The sequence below is a fragment of the Anguilla rostrata genome, chromosome 2, assembly GCF_018555375.3.
Source record: "Anguilla rostrata isolate EN2019 chromosome 2, ASM1855537v3, whole genome shotgun sequence".
Lineage (NCBI taxonomy): Eukaryota > Metazoa > Chordata > Actinopteri > Anguilliformes > Anguillidae > Anguilla > Anguilla rostrata.
In genome coordinates, this window is record NC_057934.1 from 49,394,899 (window position 1) to 49,411,103 (window position 16,205).

Genomic DNA, 16,205 nt, shown 5'->3' on the forward strand with positions numbered 1-16,205 from the left:
CAGGGTACACTTATTTATAAGTGGAGCAAAGTTGGAAAGCCACGGATGATTTAGTTTTTTCTTACCGCACACCCGTACGTGAGCGTGCTGCGTGTGGGAAGGCGTATTTATTTTCGCGCTCGCACCGTGCCTGTGGGGACCGGCGCGAGCAGCGCTCCCCTCCGGGGGGAGGGAGCGGGCGTTTGTGGCCCAGCGCTAAGCCCCAGGAGACGTTTCTCTCAGAAGCGAGAAGTAAAGTCTCTCTGGCGGTCTCTCCGCGGCTGCTGCTCTGTGTCGACTCGACTGTGACTGGTCTCTGAATCCTCTCCCTTTCCATTTCTCTTTCTGTCTCTCCCCACCGCTCCTCGCTATTGTACTCTTTCTTTATGAACTATTAATGAACTTTATCTCTCTCTCTGTGTGTCTCTCCTTCACTCCCTCCCTCCATCTCTCTCTCTCTCTCCCTCTCACCCTCCCTCTCTCTCTCTCCCCCTCTCTCTCTCTCTCTCTCTGACTCCCTCTCCCTCTCTCCCTCTCCCTCTCCTCTCCCCTCCTCTCTCTCTCTCTCTCTCTCTCTCCCCCCCCTCCCTCCTCCTCCCTCTCTCTCTCCTCTCTCCTCCCTCCCTCTCTCTCTCTCTCTCTCTCTCTCTCTCTCCCCCCTCCTCTCCCTCCCTCCTCTCTCTCCTCCTCTCTCTCTCTCTCTCTCTCTCCCTCTCCCCCCCCTCTCTCCAGGCAAGGCCAATGTGAACGTGCAGTGGGAGGATGACTCCAGCGAGAGCGTGCCGGCGGCGCCCGTGCGGATCGCCTTCGTGCTGGTGGTGCACGGGCGGGCGTCCCGCCAGCTCCAGCGCCTCTTCAAGGCCATCTACCACACCTCCCACTACTACTACATCCACGTGGACCTGGTGAGCCCCCGCGCCGCCGTAGCGCTCACCACCACCCGCAGTCACCCACCACCACCGTAGCCGCTAGCGCTAGCCGCTCACCCCCACGCTAGCCGCCATCACCACCACCGCTAGCCGCTCACCCACCACCACCGGTAGCCGCTAAGCGCTAGCCGCTCACCCACCATCATCGCTAGCCGCTCACCCACCATCACCGCTAGCCGCTCACCCAGCATCACCGCTAGCCACATCACACCATCACCGCTAGCCGCTCACCCACCATCACCGCTAGCCGCTCACCCACCATCACCGCTAGCCGCTAAGCGCTAGCCGCTCACCCACCATCACCGCTAGCCGCCACACCACCACCGCTAGCCGCTAGCGCTAGCCCCACCACCATCACTGCTAGCCGCTCACCACCACCACCGCTAGCGCTGCGCTAGCCGCCACCACCATCACTGCTAGCCGCTCACCACACCACCGCTAGCCTACGCTAGCCCTCCCCACCATCACTGCTAGCCGCTCACCCACCACCACGCACGCTGCGCTAGCCGCTCACCCACCATCACTGCTAGCCGCTCACCCACCACCACCGCTAGCCGCTAAGCGCTAGCCGCTCACCCACCATCACTGCTAGCCGCTCACCCACCACCACCGCTAGCCGCTAAGCGCTAGCCGCTCACCCACCATCACTGCTAGCCGCTCACCCACATCACGCTAGCGCTTGCGCCGCGCCGCCCGCGCGAGCAAGCTGCGCGCGCGGCGCCGGTTTCGGAGGCGCTCCTGTGGGAGAGGCGCTCCCGTGGGGCCGGTCCCCGCCGGGCCCTCGGCGGCGCTGATGGCTCTGGGAGCGGCGGGGCCCCAGCGCGGCGGCTCCCTGGCTGCCTGCGTGTTCCAGCGCAGCGGGCTCCCAGAGGGAGGCCGGCTCAGGGGCTGCTGGGTAAACAGGCGCTGCGCGAAAGACGCGCACAGTTAGCGCTTTAAAAAGGGCCTGATTGGGGAGTATTACCCAGAGATCTCACTCTACAGGTACTCCATTATCAGGGAGCCTCTCCTTACGGCTCTCTGAAGTGAACATGAAAGCTGGAGTTCTCTGTCACACACATCACTACACACTGCGAATGCACACGACCACACATACACACACACACAGAGCACACCCATGCACCACACACACACACACACACTCACACACAGCACGCACTGACAAACAATCAGCACATACACACACAGACATGCACACACACACACGCCCCCCCCAGCCCATTCGCTTTCCCACCCAATCACATCGCCCTGCCCAGCCAGTCATATCTAATGAAGAGCTTCTTACTGCGGGCGTGAGGGTGGGAAGATAAGAGAGCGTGCCGCTCAGTAATTTAGCAAAGTGCAGGGACACGCTAAACGGCACGTCTCCTGCGTCCCGACCGCGAGGAGCGTCTCTGCGCGTCTTTCATCTTTCGTTTTTCCCATCAGCCTCTGCCCTGACCCGAGCCCAACCCCCCCCTCCCCCCCCGCCTTTCTCTCCGCACAGCGCTCCAACTACCTGCACAGACAGGTGGCGGCGCTGGCGAGCCAGTACCCCAACGTGCGGGTGACGCCCTGGCGCATGTCCACCATCTGGGGCGGGGCCAGCCTGCTCACCATGTACCTGCAGAGCATGAAGGACCTGCTGGCCATGAGCGACTGGAGCTGGGACTTCTTCATCAACCTCAGCGCCGCCGACTACCCAATCAGGTGAGACCCCGCCTCCGCCCGACGGCAAATCGGTTGAGAAGAAGGGCTGGAGCTGAGTCGGCTAACGTTAGCTGTGAGCCGTAGCTATGGAGCACACTGGAGGGACTCTATACCGTCTTATTCTTCCTGTGCTATAATATAGAGCTGTTCCCCCTACCACTGGAGTCCTTCAGTGCCTAATGAAGAAGAGGCATGTTGATTTCTGGCTTAACATGAATATCATTCAGCTGGGAACGGGCAAACACAAACGATCATTTAAACAATTAAGCCATTCAATTAAGAAAATTCTATAGCTGGAAGCCTGAAAGGTGTTTAAGTGTTTGTTCCAAATGGTGGTTTAGTGACTCTATTGAATAGTTTACATGCTTAATTGATCACAGCTAAATTGTTCTTGGTCCATATATTGATGTTTCGGGGGTTATAAGTATAAGAGCTGCTGTAGCATTGGCCTTCTCGGAGTTAAGGGCCAGTGGATTCTATCTGGTGTGTCAATAGCTCCAAGGCTGTGGAAGTGCGTACGCTCTGCAGAAACACCTCCCAACACACCTGTATCAATCCCACGACCAGAAGAAGCAGTTTATTTGGAGCTGGAGTGAAATGTGGGTGGTGGTAATATTTTGGCATTGTGATATTTGAATGGGAATTACGGTGGAAATGTGCGTCCAAATCCGAGCTCACGGTCCTCGTGAGTGGATTGCGCTGATGCTCTTATCTCTTGGCGCTTCCAAACAGCACCACGGATGAGCTTTGGATAATCTACAGTTTTGCTTCCAATTTTTAAATACCTTTTTCAATTGATTATTCCTCCCCTCATATGGCTGGTTGGCCCCCTGACTGACCTCCCCTTCAGAGATAATCAGCATCACTGCTCGTGTTGAGAGCCCATGACCTTGTCCTTCAGCAGATGTGGGTCGGTTGCGTTTCGGGTCCTGCCCTTGTGTAAATTGGCTCAGGGCACCCGCGGTCAGCCCACGCTGAGCTGCGTGCGGGAACTCGTTGGGAATGACACGGTGGCGTGCGAGCGGGACAGTATGCCTGCTCCCTGCCCCCCCCCCCCCCCGGGTTGTGATCGATGGCACAGCGCTCTCATTCCAGGCGGCTGTGGGGGAATCGGGGTACAGAGATCGATGCGATGGCCCCGAATTCACCCGTCCGGCCGGCACCCTGGCGCGGGCCGCTGCTCCTCTCAGAAACGGCGGGGAGCGGGCGGAAGGTTCCGGATGAATCCGCTCTTTGTGCGATGATTCTGATGGACGCGTGGGAAATCCTGAGTGGGATCGTCATCCGTTCAGGGGTCTTGCAGAGGATTGTGGGTATTCACTGGGTTAATGCAACGCGCCGTGTCTGAAAGCGCTGATAACAAAAAAAATCTGATTTGGGCCAAATCAGTCTGGCAGTGTACCTTCACAAAGGGATATCACCGTATTCTCTCCATCGTCTGCTCTTTATGTTTGTGCCTAAGTGGGCTTCGTTTTGGGGGGAAATGCTGTGACTCATTCCAGGTTGTTTGCTACCTCTTTGTGTGGTTGCACATGTAGGAGTTGAAGCGCTCGTCTGTGGGAAGGAGAAGGAGAAGAGACTGCATGTGGCTGTGTGCGTACGTGCATGTCTGTGTGGGTGTGTGGGTGTGTGCCTGCGTGCCTGTGTGCATGTGTACTTGTTTAGATTTGGCCCGAGCCCTGAAAGCCTGTCTGATTGACAGAGAGAGAGAGAGACGCAGGCTATGAGAGAGAGAGAGAGAGAGAGAGAGACGCAGGCTATGAGAGAGAGAGAGAGAGAGAGACGCAGGCTATGAGAGAGAGAGTGGAAGAGAAAGAGGCGCAGGCTGTATGTGTCATCCTCAGCTTCTCACACCAGAAGGTCGCCTCTGCCGAAGGGCTCCTTTTGTTTCTGAGTCCAGGCGCTGAATCTCTCCTGTGGAAGGCGAAGGAGAAAACCAGTTTCTGCTTTTTTTTCAAGAACCAGTTTTTCCTGTGGAATGTTTCCTTGCAGTTTTTTTTTTTGTTTGTTGTTTTATTCTATTCATTTTTTGTTGCTCTTCAGGAAACTCCGCTGTAGCCCAGCCCTATAAAATGCGTGGTATCTGCTTCTTAAGACACCTTGTCTTTCGTGGTTTGGCTTCGCCGCTGTCTTAGTCATGCGCCGCCGATGCCGTCGCGTGAAATAACGCGTGTGTCATGCTGAGAGGGGAAAACGTGAGAACGAGAGGCCTGTTCCAGTCTGAGGCAATCCTGGGCCTGGCCGCTCCATCCTTTAGCAGCTCCATACCAGGTATTTGAGAGCGGGTGCGTGAGACCCGATACGAGCGGGGAAGTTCCTCTCTGAGCAGGAGAGAGAGCCGGCCGCTGAGCTCCTGGCGGCGCCGCGGCTGCGTGGCTGAGGACAGGCGTCGCCGGCAGAGACGAGGGGGCGTGGGCGACGATGCCACACGCCCACGCGTCTGTTCGGAGGAGCGCCCGGCGGAGGTCGGCGCGGAGACGGCGGCTCTGGGACCCTCGATCGTGGGGGAGGGGGGACGGGCTCCCAGCGGGCCCCATTACTTCCCCTCTGATTCCCTGCTAATGTCCCCCCTTCCGCATGGGCTGCTCTGAAAAGCCCGCTCAAAGCGCCGGCGCTCAGCGGGGGGGTGGGGGGCGGGGGGCGTTCAGCGGGGGGGTGGGGGGCGTTCCGGGGGCGCGGGGATGGGTTACACGCCCGCTTTGTCGCAGAGCGCCGGGCCCTTTTCCGGCTTCCCTCTCCCGCGTCCCGCTCTCCCCGTCCCTCCTTTTGTGCGTCTCCGCAGCTGCTCCTCCCGGCCGCTCGCAGGCCAGGAACTCAGGGACGCTCTGCTACTCGCTCGCTCTCTCTCTCTCTCTCTCTCTCTCTCTCTCTCTCTCTCTCTCTCTCTCTCTCTCTCTCTCTCTCTCTCGCTCTCTCTCTCTCTCTCTCTCTCTCTCGCTCTCTCTCTCTCTCTCTCTCTCTCTCTCTCTCTCTCTCTCTCTCTCTGGCGCCGGCCGAGCGGGCTCCGCAGCGCCCTCTGCTGGGGGCTGTCTCCTCCGCAGGCGGAGGCGGCGGCACCACGCCGGGCCCGTCTGGCCACGCGCTGCAGAAGAGTCTGTTCGGCGCCCGCCGGCCCGCTGGGGCTCCCGGCTTCCCCACAGTCCCGCCGCTCGCGGCCGTCCTGCTCCTCAGCGCACCGCCGTCCCGCTGGCACCGGAGCGGCCGTCCCGCGTGCTCCAGAAGCTCCCGCCGCTCGCACTGCCGCGATCGGACGGAAGCCGGAAGAGTGAAGCCGTACGAACCCCTCGGGCGCGGAGGGGAAGTGGTATCGATGAAACCCCCTCGGCCGCTTCCCCTTTTTAGCGACAGCTCATGGCGGCGCGCGGTAATGAAATCACGGGCCGCTTCCCTTTCCTGGCCTGCAGGGCGGCGCTGCTCACGGGGGGCTGCGGAGCACAATGAAGCACGCGTCCGACAGATAACGATCAGCAGCCGCCAGGAGCGCGGCCGTCAGTTCAGATCTCGCTTTGAAACGCGACGCCGCTCGGTGTGTGTGCGTGCCGCCCTTCGCCGGGCCAATCCCGCGGCAGCCTTAGCGGCGGCGTGCTCGCTGGCGTCCGCGATGGCGTTCCAGACGGGGCGGGTGCGGCGGCTGGGGGCGGCGGGCAGAGGGGCAGACGGAGTGTCGAAGGCCTTGGGGGAAACGCGCGAACCACTCGGGTGTAAAATGCCGCTGTTGACCCGGTTACCCCCCGCCGCGCCGGTGTGCGGGGACTGGGGTGCGGAGCTGTCTGAGTGTGCCCCCCGGTCAGGGGAATGCTCCCTCATGGGGAAACGACACTCATACGGGCTCCTTGGCAGCCAGGTTTTTGTTGCGAGTTAATGTCCTTTTTGAAAGAATAACACACTTTTCATGAAAGGGCCATCTTGTCCTCCGGCCAACCCTTTCCCTTGTATTTATGAGCCCTGCATTAGCCTGGCGTGCGTCTCAGTCTGAGTAGTCTGGACCCGCTGCCTCCGCCTGTCTCACCCGTACTTTGAATTAGATAAACGCTCAGAAATCAGTCAGTGTGCTCAGACACGAGAACTGAACATACTGAAATGTTAGTTATTACGCGCTGGCTTCCTGTGCTCTGTGTGAGCGCTTTCTCAGAAGCCCGTTTGCCTCTCAGAAGCCTGACTGACGCTCCTCTTCTCTGCTACAGGACCAACAATCAACTGGTCGCCTTCCTGTCTAAATACAGAGACATGAACTTCATCAAGTCTCACGGAAGAGACAACGCCCGGTGAGTCTCACCCCCGCTCCCAACACCCAGTGTAACCACACACGGCCTGACCAGCCCTCAACCCGCCTCCCCTGCCACCCCCGCCCCCCAGCCCCCACCCCTGCCCCTGGCCACCACACAAGTATGCATTCTGTCTGCCCAAGACTCAGCCTCCACCCTGTACACCACTTCCTGTCTGTCCTGACGGCTACATCAACACACCCACGCAAGCACACACACACACACTCACATCCCCCCCCACGGCCCCCAAATCTCCTCTCACAGCGCTGGTTAATTCCGCCCTGGCCCTCCATTACAGCGGCCGTGGCTCTCAGTCACCTTCAGCGGTGCTCCGTCTGCACACGCCCACGTGACGCTGCGTAGCCCCGCCCGCTCCGGGGGGAGCTTGGTCAGACGCCCCTGGCCTTTAGAAGGGCCCGCTCTCCGGCCGGCGCCGCCGTGGAAACGGAACGCAATTACTCTCCGTCCGCGGCCGCGTTAATTAACCTTCCGGTGTCAGCCGCCGCGGCGCTGCCGGCGTGCCCCGCCCGCCCCGCCGCGGACCGGCCCCCGTGCCCTTAATGAGACTTAACATCGGTGTCACAAGCAAGCTGAAGCTCCACAGGGTATTATGAGGAGGACCTAAATGTGTGTGTGTGTGTGTGTGTCTGTGCGTGTGTGCGTGTGTGCGTGTGTGCGTGTGTGCGTGTGTGTGTGTGTGTGTCTGTGTCTGTGTCTGTGTGTGTGTGTGTGTCTGTGTCTGTGTCTGTGTGTGTGTGTGTGTGTGCGTGTGTGTGTGTGTGTGTGTGTGTAAGTGTGTGTGTGCGTATGTGCGCGTGTGTGTGTGTGTGTGTGCGCGTGCGCGTGTGTGCGTGTGTGTGTGTGTATTTGCGTATGTGCGTATGTGCATGTGTTTGTGTGCCGTTTCCAGCTTCATCCGGAAGCAGGGTCTGGACCGCCTCTTCTTCGAGTGCGACACGCACATGTGGCGTCTGGGGGACCGGCGCATCCCCGAGGGCGTCTCGGTGGACGGCGGCTCCGACTGGTTCCTGCTCAACCGCAGGTTCGTGGAGTACGTCATCACCTCCCAGGACGACCTGGTGACCAGCATGAAGCGCTTCTACTCCTACACCCTGCTCCCTGCCGAGGTGAGGGCGCCGGGGGGGGGGGGGGGGGGGGGCGGGGCCAGGGTGGGCTTCAGCGCTGTCAGTCTGACGAGCAGACAGCGTGGGAGGAAGTTAAAATGGCCGGGGCGCTCGCAGACTGACGGACGGACAGACGGGCCGATGAGCTGGGCGACGGCGGTCCGTGTGGACTGAGGCTGGCGGTGTGAGCGCTCGCTGGCTGTGACTGCAGCCCTTCGCTGAGGCTGTGACTGCAGCCCTTCGCTGAGGCTGTGCGGACAGGGTGCCGCGTGTTGATGATCAGATGTTAATGAGCCGCACGCTCTCCAGTTCATTCCCAGAAGCAGCCGTGTCAGTGTTTTTTACACTTTCTCTGTGCGGTTTGTGAACTGCTGCTTCCTAATTAGAGTGAACCTAGAGCACTAATATTTATAATTCCTTTCAGAAAGTGAACCACTCATTGAGTTAAAGATGCTTTTAAAAAGATAATAATAATATTAATAACAACATTATTGAGTACGTTTTTACTTAAAAAATGAAGTGCATATTTTCAGTAATAACATTAAGAATCTTACTACGAGAAACAGGGTTTTATAAATTTCATTGCCTACTGGTCTTCAATATTTAGATGCAAGTATATAGGTATTGTCATTATTTAACAGGTAACAGGTGAGGTAAATTCTGAATTTAATGTGTATCCTTTCTGAACAATGATCTATACAGAAAAGTGAACTACTGTAATAACCAAGAAAAGATGCAAAATTACTTTGTGGTTTTGTATTCTATTTCAGAATAACTTTCGTTCAAATCAAATTAAAAGTGCAAATGACTTGCAAATTGTGTTAAGCAGTCCTTAAAACATGGTTGCTCACATAAATACATAATTTATAGTAGACAATTTGTTAAACTGTGCATATAGTCTACTTTTTGTGCAAACTTAACCTATTGTTATGGTATTTAGTGGACTAAGCGGTTCAGTTTGGGTTTTGGAGTTATAAATCAAGGAACTGTTCATCACTCATAAATTAAAATGGGGAATGTTGCACGCATCGTCCTCAACACTAGAACAGAGGCGGCAGGTGGAGTTTTCTCCACTGTGAGACTGCCTCCCTGTTTCTGTTTCTTTACCGCACTGCACAGTGAGGAGCAGCGCATGTAGCTCAGGGTGTTAGGTGAAGTTTCCCTTTAAGTACATCTGCATGATGAGCTGAGTTAGCTGGCATCCATCTTCATTTTATAAATGTCATCTTTCTCTCTCTGCTGTATTCTCTCTCTCTCTTTCCATTTCCCTCTTTTTTCTGGTCCTCTCTCTCTCTCTCTCTCTCTCTCTCCTTCCCTTCCTCTTCCCCTGCGCAGTCCTTCTTCCACACGGTCCTTGAGAACAGTCCTCACTGCGAGAGCATGGTGGACAACAACCTGCGCATCACCAACTGGAACCGCAAGCTGGGCTGCAAGTGCCAGTACAAGCACATCGTGGACTGGTGCGGCTGCTCGCCCAACGACTTCAAACCGGCCGACTTCCACCGCTTCCAGGTGAGCCGCCGCCGCCGCCGCCACCGCCCGTCCGCCCGCCCGCCCCCCCCCGACGGGGCGCTGCGGCAAAAGTTAGCCTCCCGCGACTTGGGGAGGAAGGAGCGCGCGTCGGAGCGGGGCGGGGCGCGGCGGCTCCAGCCCTGCGGGGGGGGGGGGGTATTGTTAGACCCGAGCGGCGGGGCCCGAGTGATGGATGACTCTCTGAATGCGCGTCTTTGTGAAGGATGTGTAATTAACAGTGTGTATTAGGGGGGATCGATGGCCAGCCGCTCGTTCATCAAAAGGATTCCGATTGCGTGATGCGTGCAGGGTGGAGGGGGTGGAGGGGGCGGTGTTGGGGGGGTTGGGGGGGGGGGAGAGCAGGCTGCACTGGGCCCAGTCCGGTCCCGCCCCGCCCCTCCTCATCCCCCCAGCCTGTCATTACGCTCCGTCCTTCATCCGCTTCCAGGACGGCCCTCTCTCCGCAGGCTCGATTGCACCCCAGCGCCTCATTACTTTTAAAAACAGACGACCGAAAATGACAAACCCCCACCCCCCATGCCCCCCCCCCACGGCCGTTTGACCCAGACTGCCGCGTAGCTGCGGGCTGCCTCTGCCGCTCCGCTCGCCCTGTCTCCGGAACAGGAAGTGCGTGCGAAGGGCAGAGGAGAGCCTGAGAGCGCAGACGTCTCGGCTCGGGGGGCGAATCCCCCGCGCTCGGCGGGCTTGACGGATACGACGCGCCCGTCCCGTCCTGCGGTCATGGCAACATTCCGCTCATCCCGCTTCCTTCCCGCGATGGCGCGCCATCCAGTGTTTTCCCACGAGCGGTCGCGGCCCGCCTGCGGATGCTGTCTGAGATCGGCGGGCACGGCGGGTCCTCTGAGAGGCGCCAGGACTCCTGCGATGGGAGCGGCCCTGCCCACGATGCAGCTCTTCCGCCGCGGTATTAACGATAAGGGGTTCGCGTTAAAGCCGTTTCATTTCCTGCCCCTCCGCCCTGAGGCGCGTCCCGCCTCACCTCGCGCCACGGTGACATCACGCCGCGCCGCCTGCGTCGTCTGGCGCCTCGCTGCCTCGGTCCCTCACCCCGCGCCGCAGACTGAGCGCCCACTCGTTCAGGGTGGGGTTGAGCGCTCTGAGCGCAGTGTGAGCCCCAGAGAGAGGCTGCTACTCCTGCAGGAGAGTAAGAGAGCGGGGGGATGTGAGAGGCTCTTTGTGGCGCTGCGTTAACGCTCCGTCTCCAGCGCGCGCGTCAAACAAACCGCCTGAACGCGGACAAGCCTCCATTATCTGCCGCACCTGGAACCTGCCCAAGGGCGCTAGCCGCGGAACGTTCCGGCCGCTACGCCCCCCCCCTCCCCCCCCGTCCCCCCCCCCGTCCCGCGCACAGGGGCCGCTCTGTGTGAGCGCCAGGGCCGCGGAGCTGGGGCTGGATTTCATGGGCCCATGTCAACCGCGGCTTCGCCGTCTGAGAGCGCGGGGCGTGGAGACAGCACCATTCATCACCCCGCCCGCCCCCACCCCTCCGCCTGCCCCCCCGCCCTGTCCCGCGCACACACAGACCTCCCAGACGCTTCTATTCAGCAATCAGCCATTAATAACGCTCCCCTTTTCACCGTGGGGTCCCAGGGAGGGAGGCGCGGGACATGTGACAGGGACGCTTGAAATGCGTTCGGGCAGCCCAGCGCCGGGGTAAGCCGCCGCCTGCCCCCCTACCCCCCACCCCAGAAACCCCCCCCTCCCCCCTGCGAGCAGCGGGACTCTGCTTCTCTCTTCATTACGTTCCCCTTTTTCCCGCCAAGCCGCTGCTCAGCTGCGTTTCTGTATTATTATTTTTCTTCCCTTCCTGTTGAGGCTCTGAAGTCCCCTAATCAGCGGAGCTGATATGAACCCTTTGTTGTTGGGGGTTTTGTTGAAGCCGTCGCGCGAGCTCTCGAGCCCCTCCTCACCCCCACCCCACCCCCCCACCCCACCCCCACCGCGCGATTAGGGCTCGATCGCAGATATCACCCTTTCTCCACGGCGCGCTGCAGATGACGGAGGGAGGGGCGGAGGAGTGTAATAAACGCGGGCCTCGTGTTCTGCCAGGGACGGGCGCGCTGCCTCTGATTTATTTTCATCTTCGCTCGTACGCATCGGCTGAAAAGTTTCGCCGCCGTGTCGCGCATCGCGAAGGTAAACCGTCTGTCTCGATTTCAGCTTCTCTCTCTGCCTCCCACGCGCGCTCCCACGGTGTACCCGTGCCCTGTCTCGCTGGTTACCCGCTCTCAGTCTTCCTCCTCTCCTCCTCCCACTCCCCTCACCGCCTCTCCCTCCCCCTCCACCCCTCCATCTCTCTCTCTGTCTCTTTCTTTTTCTTTCCCTCTCTCCCTCCCTCCCTCCAACCCCACCCCCTCACCACCTCTCCCTCCCCCTACCCCTCCGTCTCTCTCTCTCTGTCTCTTTCTTTTTCTTTCCCTCTCCTCCCTCCCCCCTCCAACCCCACCCCCTACCCCTCTCCCTCCCCCTCTACCCTCTTCTCTCCTCTGTCTCTTTCTTTTTCTTTCCCTCCCCCCTCCAACTCCCCGCCCTCACCCTCCCTCCCCTCTACCCCTCCGTCTCTCTCTGTCTCTTTCTTTTCTTTCCTCTCTCCCTCTCTCCCTCCTCCAACCCCACCCTCACCACCCTCCTCCCCCTGCCCTCTGTCCCCTTTTACTCTCTCCTCCCTCAACCCCACTCCTCTCCTCCTCCTCACCCTTCCTTTCTCCCTCTCTTCTCCCCCTCTCTCTGGTCTCTCTGCAGCAAACTGCCAGACCCACGTTCTTCGCCCGCAAGTTCGAGGCCAGCGTCAACCAGGAGATCGTCAACCAGCTGGACGGCTTCCTGTTCGGGGGCCTGCCCGCGGGCACGCCGGGGCTCAAGGCCTACTGGGAGAACGCGTACGACGAGCCGGACGGCGTGCACAGCCTGAGCGACGCCCAGCTCACCCACTTCCACGCCTTCGGCCGCATGGGCCTGGCGCGCGCAGACAGCTCCCTGCAGGGCGACCCCGACGACAGCAGCTGCAGGTGCGACCCCCGACCCCGCCCCCCCGCCCGACTTCCTGTCTGCACAGTTACCTCTCAGACCCGCTCGTATGCGCAGACACCGCCGTTGAGTGACATAATTTACTGCAGCTGGTCCGTCGTTCGAGTGAACCCCGCGTTTAACGAGCCCCGGGGAGCGCAGTCGTCTGTGCGTGCGCTTGGACTGCGAACGCTAGCGCGCCGCGCGGCGTGAGCAAACATCAGAGAATGATGCAACGGCTGAGCCGCGCCGCGCGCTGGTAGACGGGGGGGGAGGGCTGGCGGACATTTCACCTTGTGAGGGGGAGGGGGGGAGAGGGAGCGAGCGGCTGGGGCCCTGAGCGGTCTGGAGAGCTGCTGTTACACTCCAGCGGTTTGGGCTCTGGGGTCAGCTGTAATGGGGACAGCGCAGCGCTGATCTGTGGGGGGGGAGGTGCTGCTGTGTTTCAGGCGGTCTTGGGGCGATGCTCGGTGTCGGGAGGCCCAGGGTGGCCCCGGCGGCAGAAGCCGGTGCCAGATGTCAGAACAGATTCTGATTGGAGGAGGCTGGCTGGCTGGGAGGTGGGAGGCTACGGGGTCGCGTGCAACGGGGTCGCGTGTGCGTGCAGCGAATCGCGCAGGAAGTACGGATCCGTGCAACAAGCTGCTAAACCGCGGCGGCTCCTCTGTTCCTCATCTGTTCCTCCTCTGTTCCTCCTCTGTTCATCTCGCACCTCCAGCTGCAGAGCACGGGTGTTCAGCGCGTTTTAGGGAAGCGCGTTGGGGACGGCGTGTTCAGCAACGCTGAGATCAGCCGATACGAGAAGCGAGAGACGAAGACCAGCCGCTCGCGTCTGGGAACGGAGGACCTGGGTCTGCCGCGTGCGGGGTCGGGGGGGTGTGTGGTGTGTTGGGCGGGTGGGGCTGGGCTGTGGCTGGGAGATTTCTGTCTTTCACAGCCTGCCGCTACACTGGCGAGGAGGAGAGGCTGAAGGGCGGGGGGGGGGTGAATGGCGGCTCTGTGCTGCCCATGTGCTCAGCCTCTCTGGGGAGGGGGCGGGAGGGAGGGGCGGGGGAGGCGTACGGAGCTGCGCGGCGCGGGTGTAAATATTTGCTGTTCTGCTTGTCAGGGTGGCTGCGCTGGGCCGGGCCGACGTCAGCCCGCCCTGGAATACAGATGAGGCAGCAGGGGGGCGGGGGGGGAGCGGGAGTCCTCTCTCCGCCTCTCGTCTCTCTCTCTCTCTCTCTCTCTCTCCCCCCTCGTCTCTCTCTCTTCTCTCCTCTTTCCTGTCCTCCTCTCTCTCTCTCTCTCTCTCTCTCTCTCTCTCTCTCTCTCTCTCTCTCTCTCTCTCTCTCGCCCCTGTTTGTTTTCCGTCTGCCCGTCTTTCCTGCCGTCTCCCGGCCCGTCTGGGCCCCGCGCCACATGTGCGCAAACAGCCGGCAAACAGCATCGCGCCCGCGGACCCTTCCCGCCGCGGTTCGGGGCTCCCCGCTCCGCCGGGACGGGGGACGGGGGGGGGGGTTGTTTTGTCTGCCGTCCGGGGGGAGCCGCAGACGACACCGGGCCCGTTCACGCCGCCGGCCGCGTCGGCCTCTCAGCGAGCAGGCCGTTACGCGGCCCGGCGGAGAGGGAGCGCGCTGCGCGGAGTCTGCGCCCGCCTGCGCGTGTTTACACGGGCTTCTCGGGGCGCGCGGCGGCGGTAATTCTTCCTGGCCGCTCCCTAATTTGTTTTTTCTCCGAGGCGATAACGCTAATAGAGCGGAGGGGAGAGGGGGCATTAGCGCGCAGCGCGCCGCGCGGTTAAACACGCCGGCGATAAGGGGAGCGGGGGATTAGGGCCGCGAGCGATGAAGCCGTCAGCCGCCGTCCGGGCCGAGCGCCGGCCCCCCGTCTGCTGCTAATTTCCTCTAACAAGCCCCCCCCGAACGCCCCCCGAGCTCTGTTCGGCTGTCATCTCCGCTGTTGGCTCAGAATGCATATGCGGGGGGGGCGTCCTCCCGACGTACTTGTGCCACGGTGGCGGGGTGACAGAGAGCCGCCAGACAGTCGGAATGCCGGCGTCTAGTGATGTCACCGGCCGAGGATGCGTCAGGCTGAGGAGAGGGTGTGGGTGCCAGTCTCGGCGGGTTTGTGTTTTTAGAGGGGTGGGGGGGTGGGGGGGGTGTCAGAGGCGGCAGGCTGTGACGGACTGTCGGGCCCGGGCCATATGCCCAGGGTGGGGGTGGGGGGGGTGCGTCTGGAACAGACCACTGCGCAGTCTGGACCCATCAGACGCGTCATACTAGCTGTTTCTCAGCTCAACTCACCAGCAGATGTTAAAGAATAAAGGTCACAGAACAAGGGAGCCTTATCCAGCCCTCCCCACCGCAGACACCGACAGGCCCCCAGATCAGATCTGGAGACGAACCGGCATCTGCATACCAGTGCGTCCTCCTGACTGGACACCCTCACGGGGCAAACGCTGATCCCGCTGTCACGGTCCGCCCCCCACGGTCCGCCCCCCCACGGGTCGCACCGCTCCCACTGAACCGTCCCGTCTCTGTGTCTCAGGTACTTTCCCATGGGCCACCCGGCGTCCGTCCACCTCTACTTCCTGGCTGATCGTTTCCAAGGGTACCTGGTTCGCCACCACGCCACCAACCTGGCCACCAGCAAGCTGGAAACCCTGGAGACCTGGGTCATGCCCAAGAAGTCTTTCAAGATCGCCAACCCGCCCAACAGCTTCACCCGGCTGCAGTTTGCAGAGGTATTACATTCGTGGCAAAATAACGTGTGAATGTACTAACTCATTTTTGCTTCAAGCTGAGGTCATTTCCCGTTGATATTGCATAGCCCTACTGTTGGTGTGGTAATATATAATTTTATATATACCAATATTCCCATGGTGGTATTGCATAAATAATATGCTTTGTTTAGTAATACACTGTTATATACGTATACCCTTATAGCAATGTTCATAATGCTTGATAATATAGCACTGGTCTGGTGATATACCATTGGTTCCCGGTGCAGTGGCTGAAAAAGATGCTGAACTCATATGTTGTCCCCGTGTGTCTAAATGCTGCACTCCTTCCTTGTGTTGTTTGTTGTGCGGTGATGATAACTCTCATCACTGTCTTTGCGCATTAAGCGTAAAATATCCTGTTTACGTTTTAATCTAAAGCTTAGAGCCTCCCACAGTCAAGATGTTCTTTTCTTCCTGTGTAACCCTAACCCTAACCCTAACCCTAACCCTAACCCCCACCACGCACCGCCACACCGCGCAACTTCCTCAAAAGGCTGCGTGTTAACACGCAGGACGCGCGCCCCCGAGAAATCTCAATAATTAAGCCGGGAGGAGAAAAAGAGACGTTTCTGTTTCTCACACTCCAGTCGCCCTTCCCTGGCAGGCAGAATGATTTGAGGCGTCGGTGTCAGATGTTGCAGGGACTCACGTTCTGCCTCCTCTGCGTGAGCGTTCTGGAGAGAGCGTGTGATCTTGAGCTGAAAAGACTGTGGGAGAGCAGGGCTCCCCGTGCCCGCTAAGCTGCCCGGCAGCGCGTGGCCTTGCCCTCGGTGCCCTCAGCGCGGGGCAGCGCCAACCGCGCCGGCGTGTGTTCGGACCACCACGCCGCGCTTCAGTACGGACGCCGGGTTGCGTGGGCCCCCCCCTTTTTCCTCTCTCTCTCTCTCTGCGACGCGATTGGCCGAACGCAGCCCGT

The 16,205-nt window shown here is 60.0% G+C and overlaps 1 protein-coding gene across 1 annotated transcript in view; it reads left to right on the forward strand.

Annotated features, from left to right (window-relative positions):
* xylt1 (xylosyltransferase I) overlaps nt 1–16,205 on the forward strand; it is a 64,053-nt gene that overhangs the window by 38,689 nt on the left and 9,159 nt on the right. Inside the window, exons 3-9 of the mRNA XM_064322763.1 lie at nt 712–884; nt 2,395–2,597; nt 6,782–6,862; nt 7,773–7,989; nt 9,322–9,498; nt 12,262–12,527; nt 15,055–15,250. Coding sequence (XP_064178833.1) covers nt 712–884; nt 2,395–2,597; nt 6,782–6,862; nt 7,773–7,989; nt 9,322–9,498; nt 12,262–12,527; nt 15,055–15,250 — 1,313 coding nt within the window. The remainder of the gene's footprint in view (nt 1–711; nt 885–2,394; nt 2,598–6,781; nt 6,863–7,772; nt 7,990–9,321; nt 9,499–12,261; nt 12,528–15,054; nt 15,251–16,205) is intronic.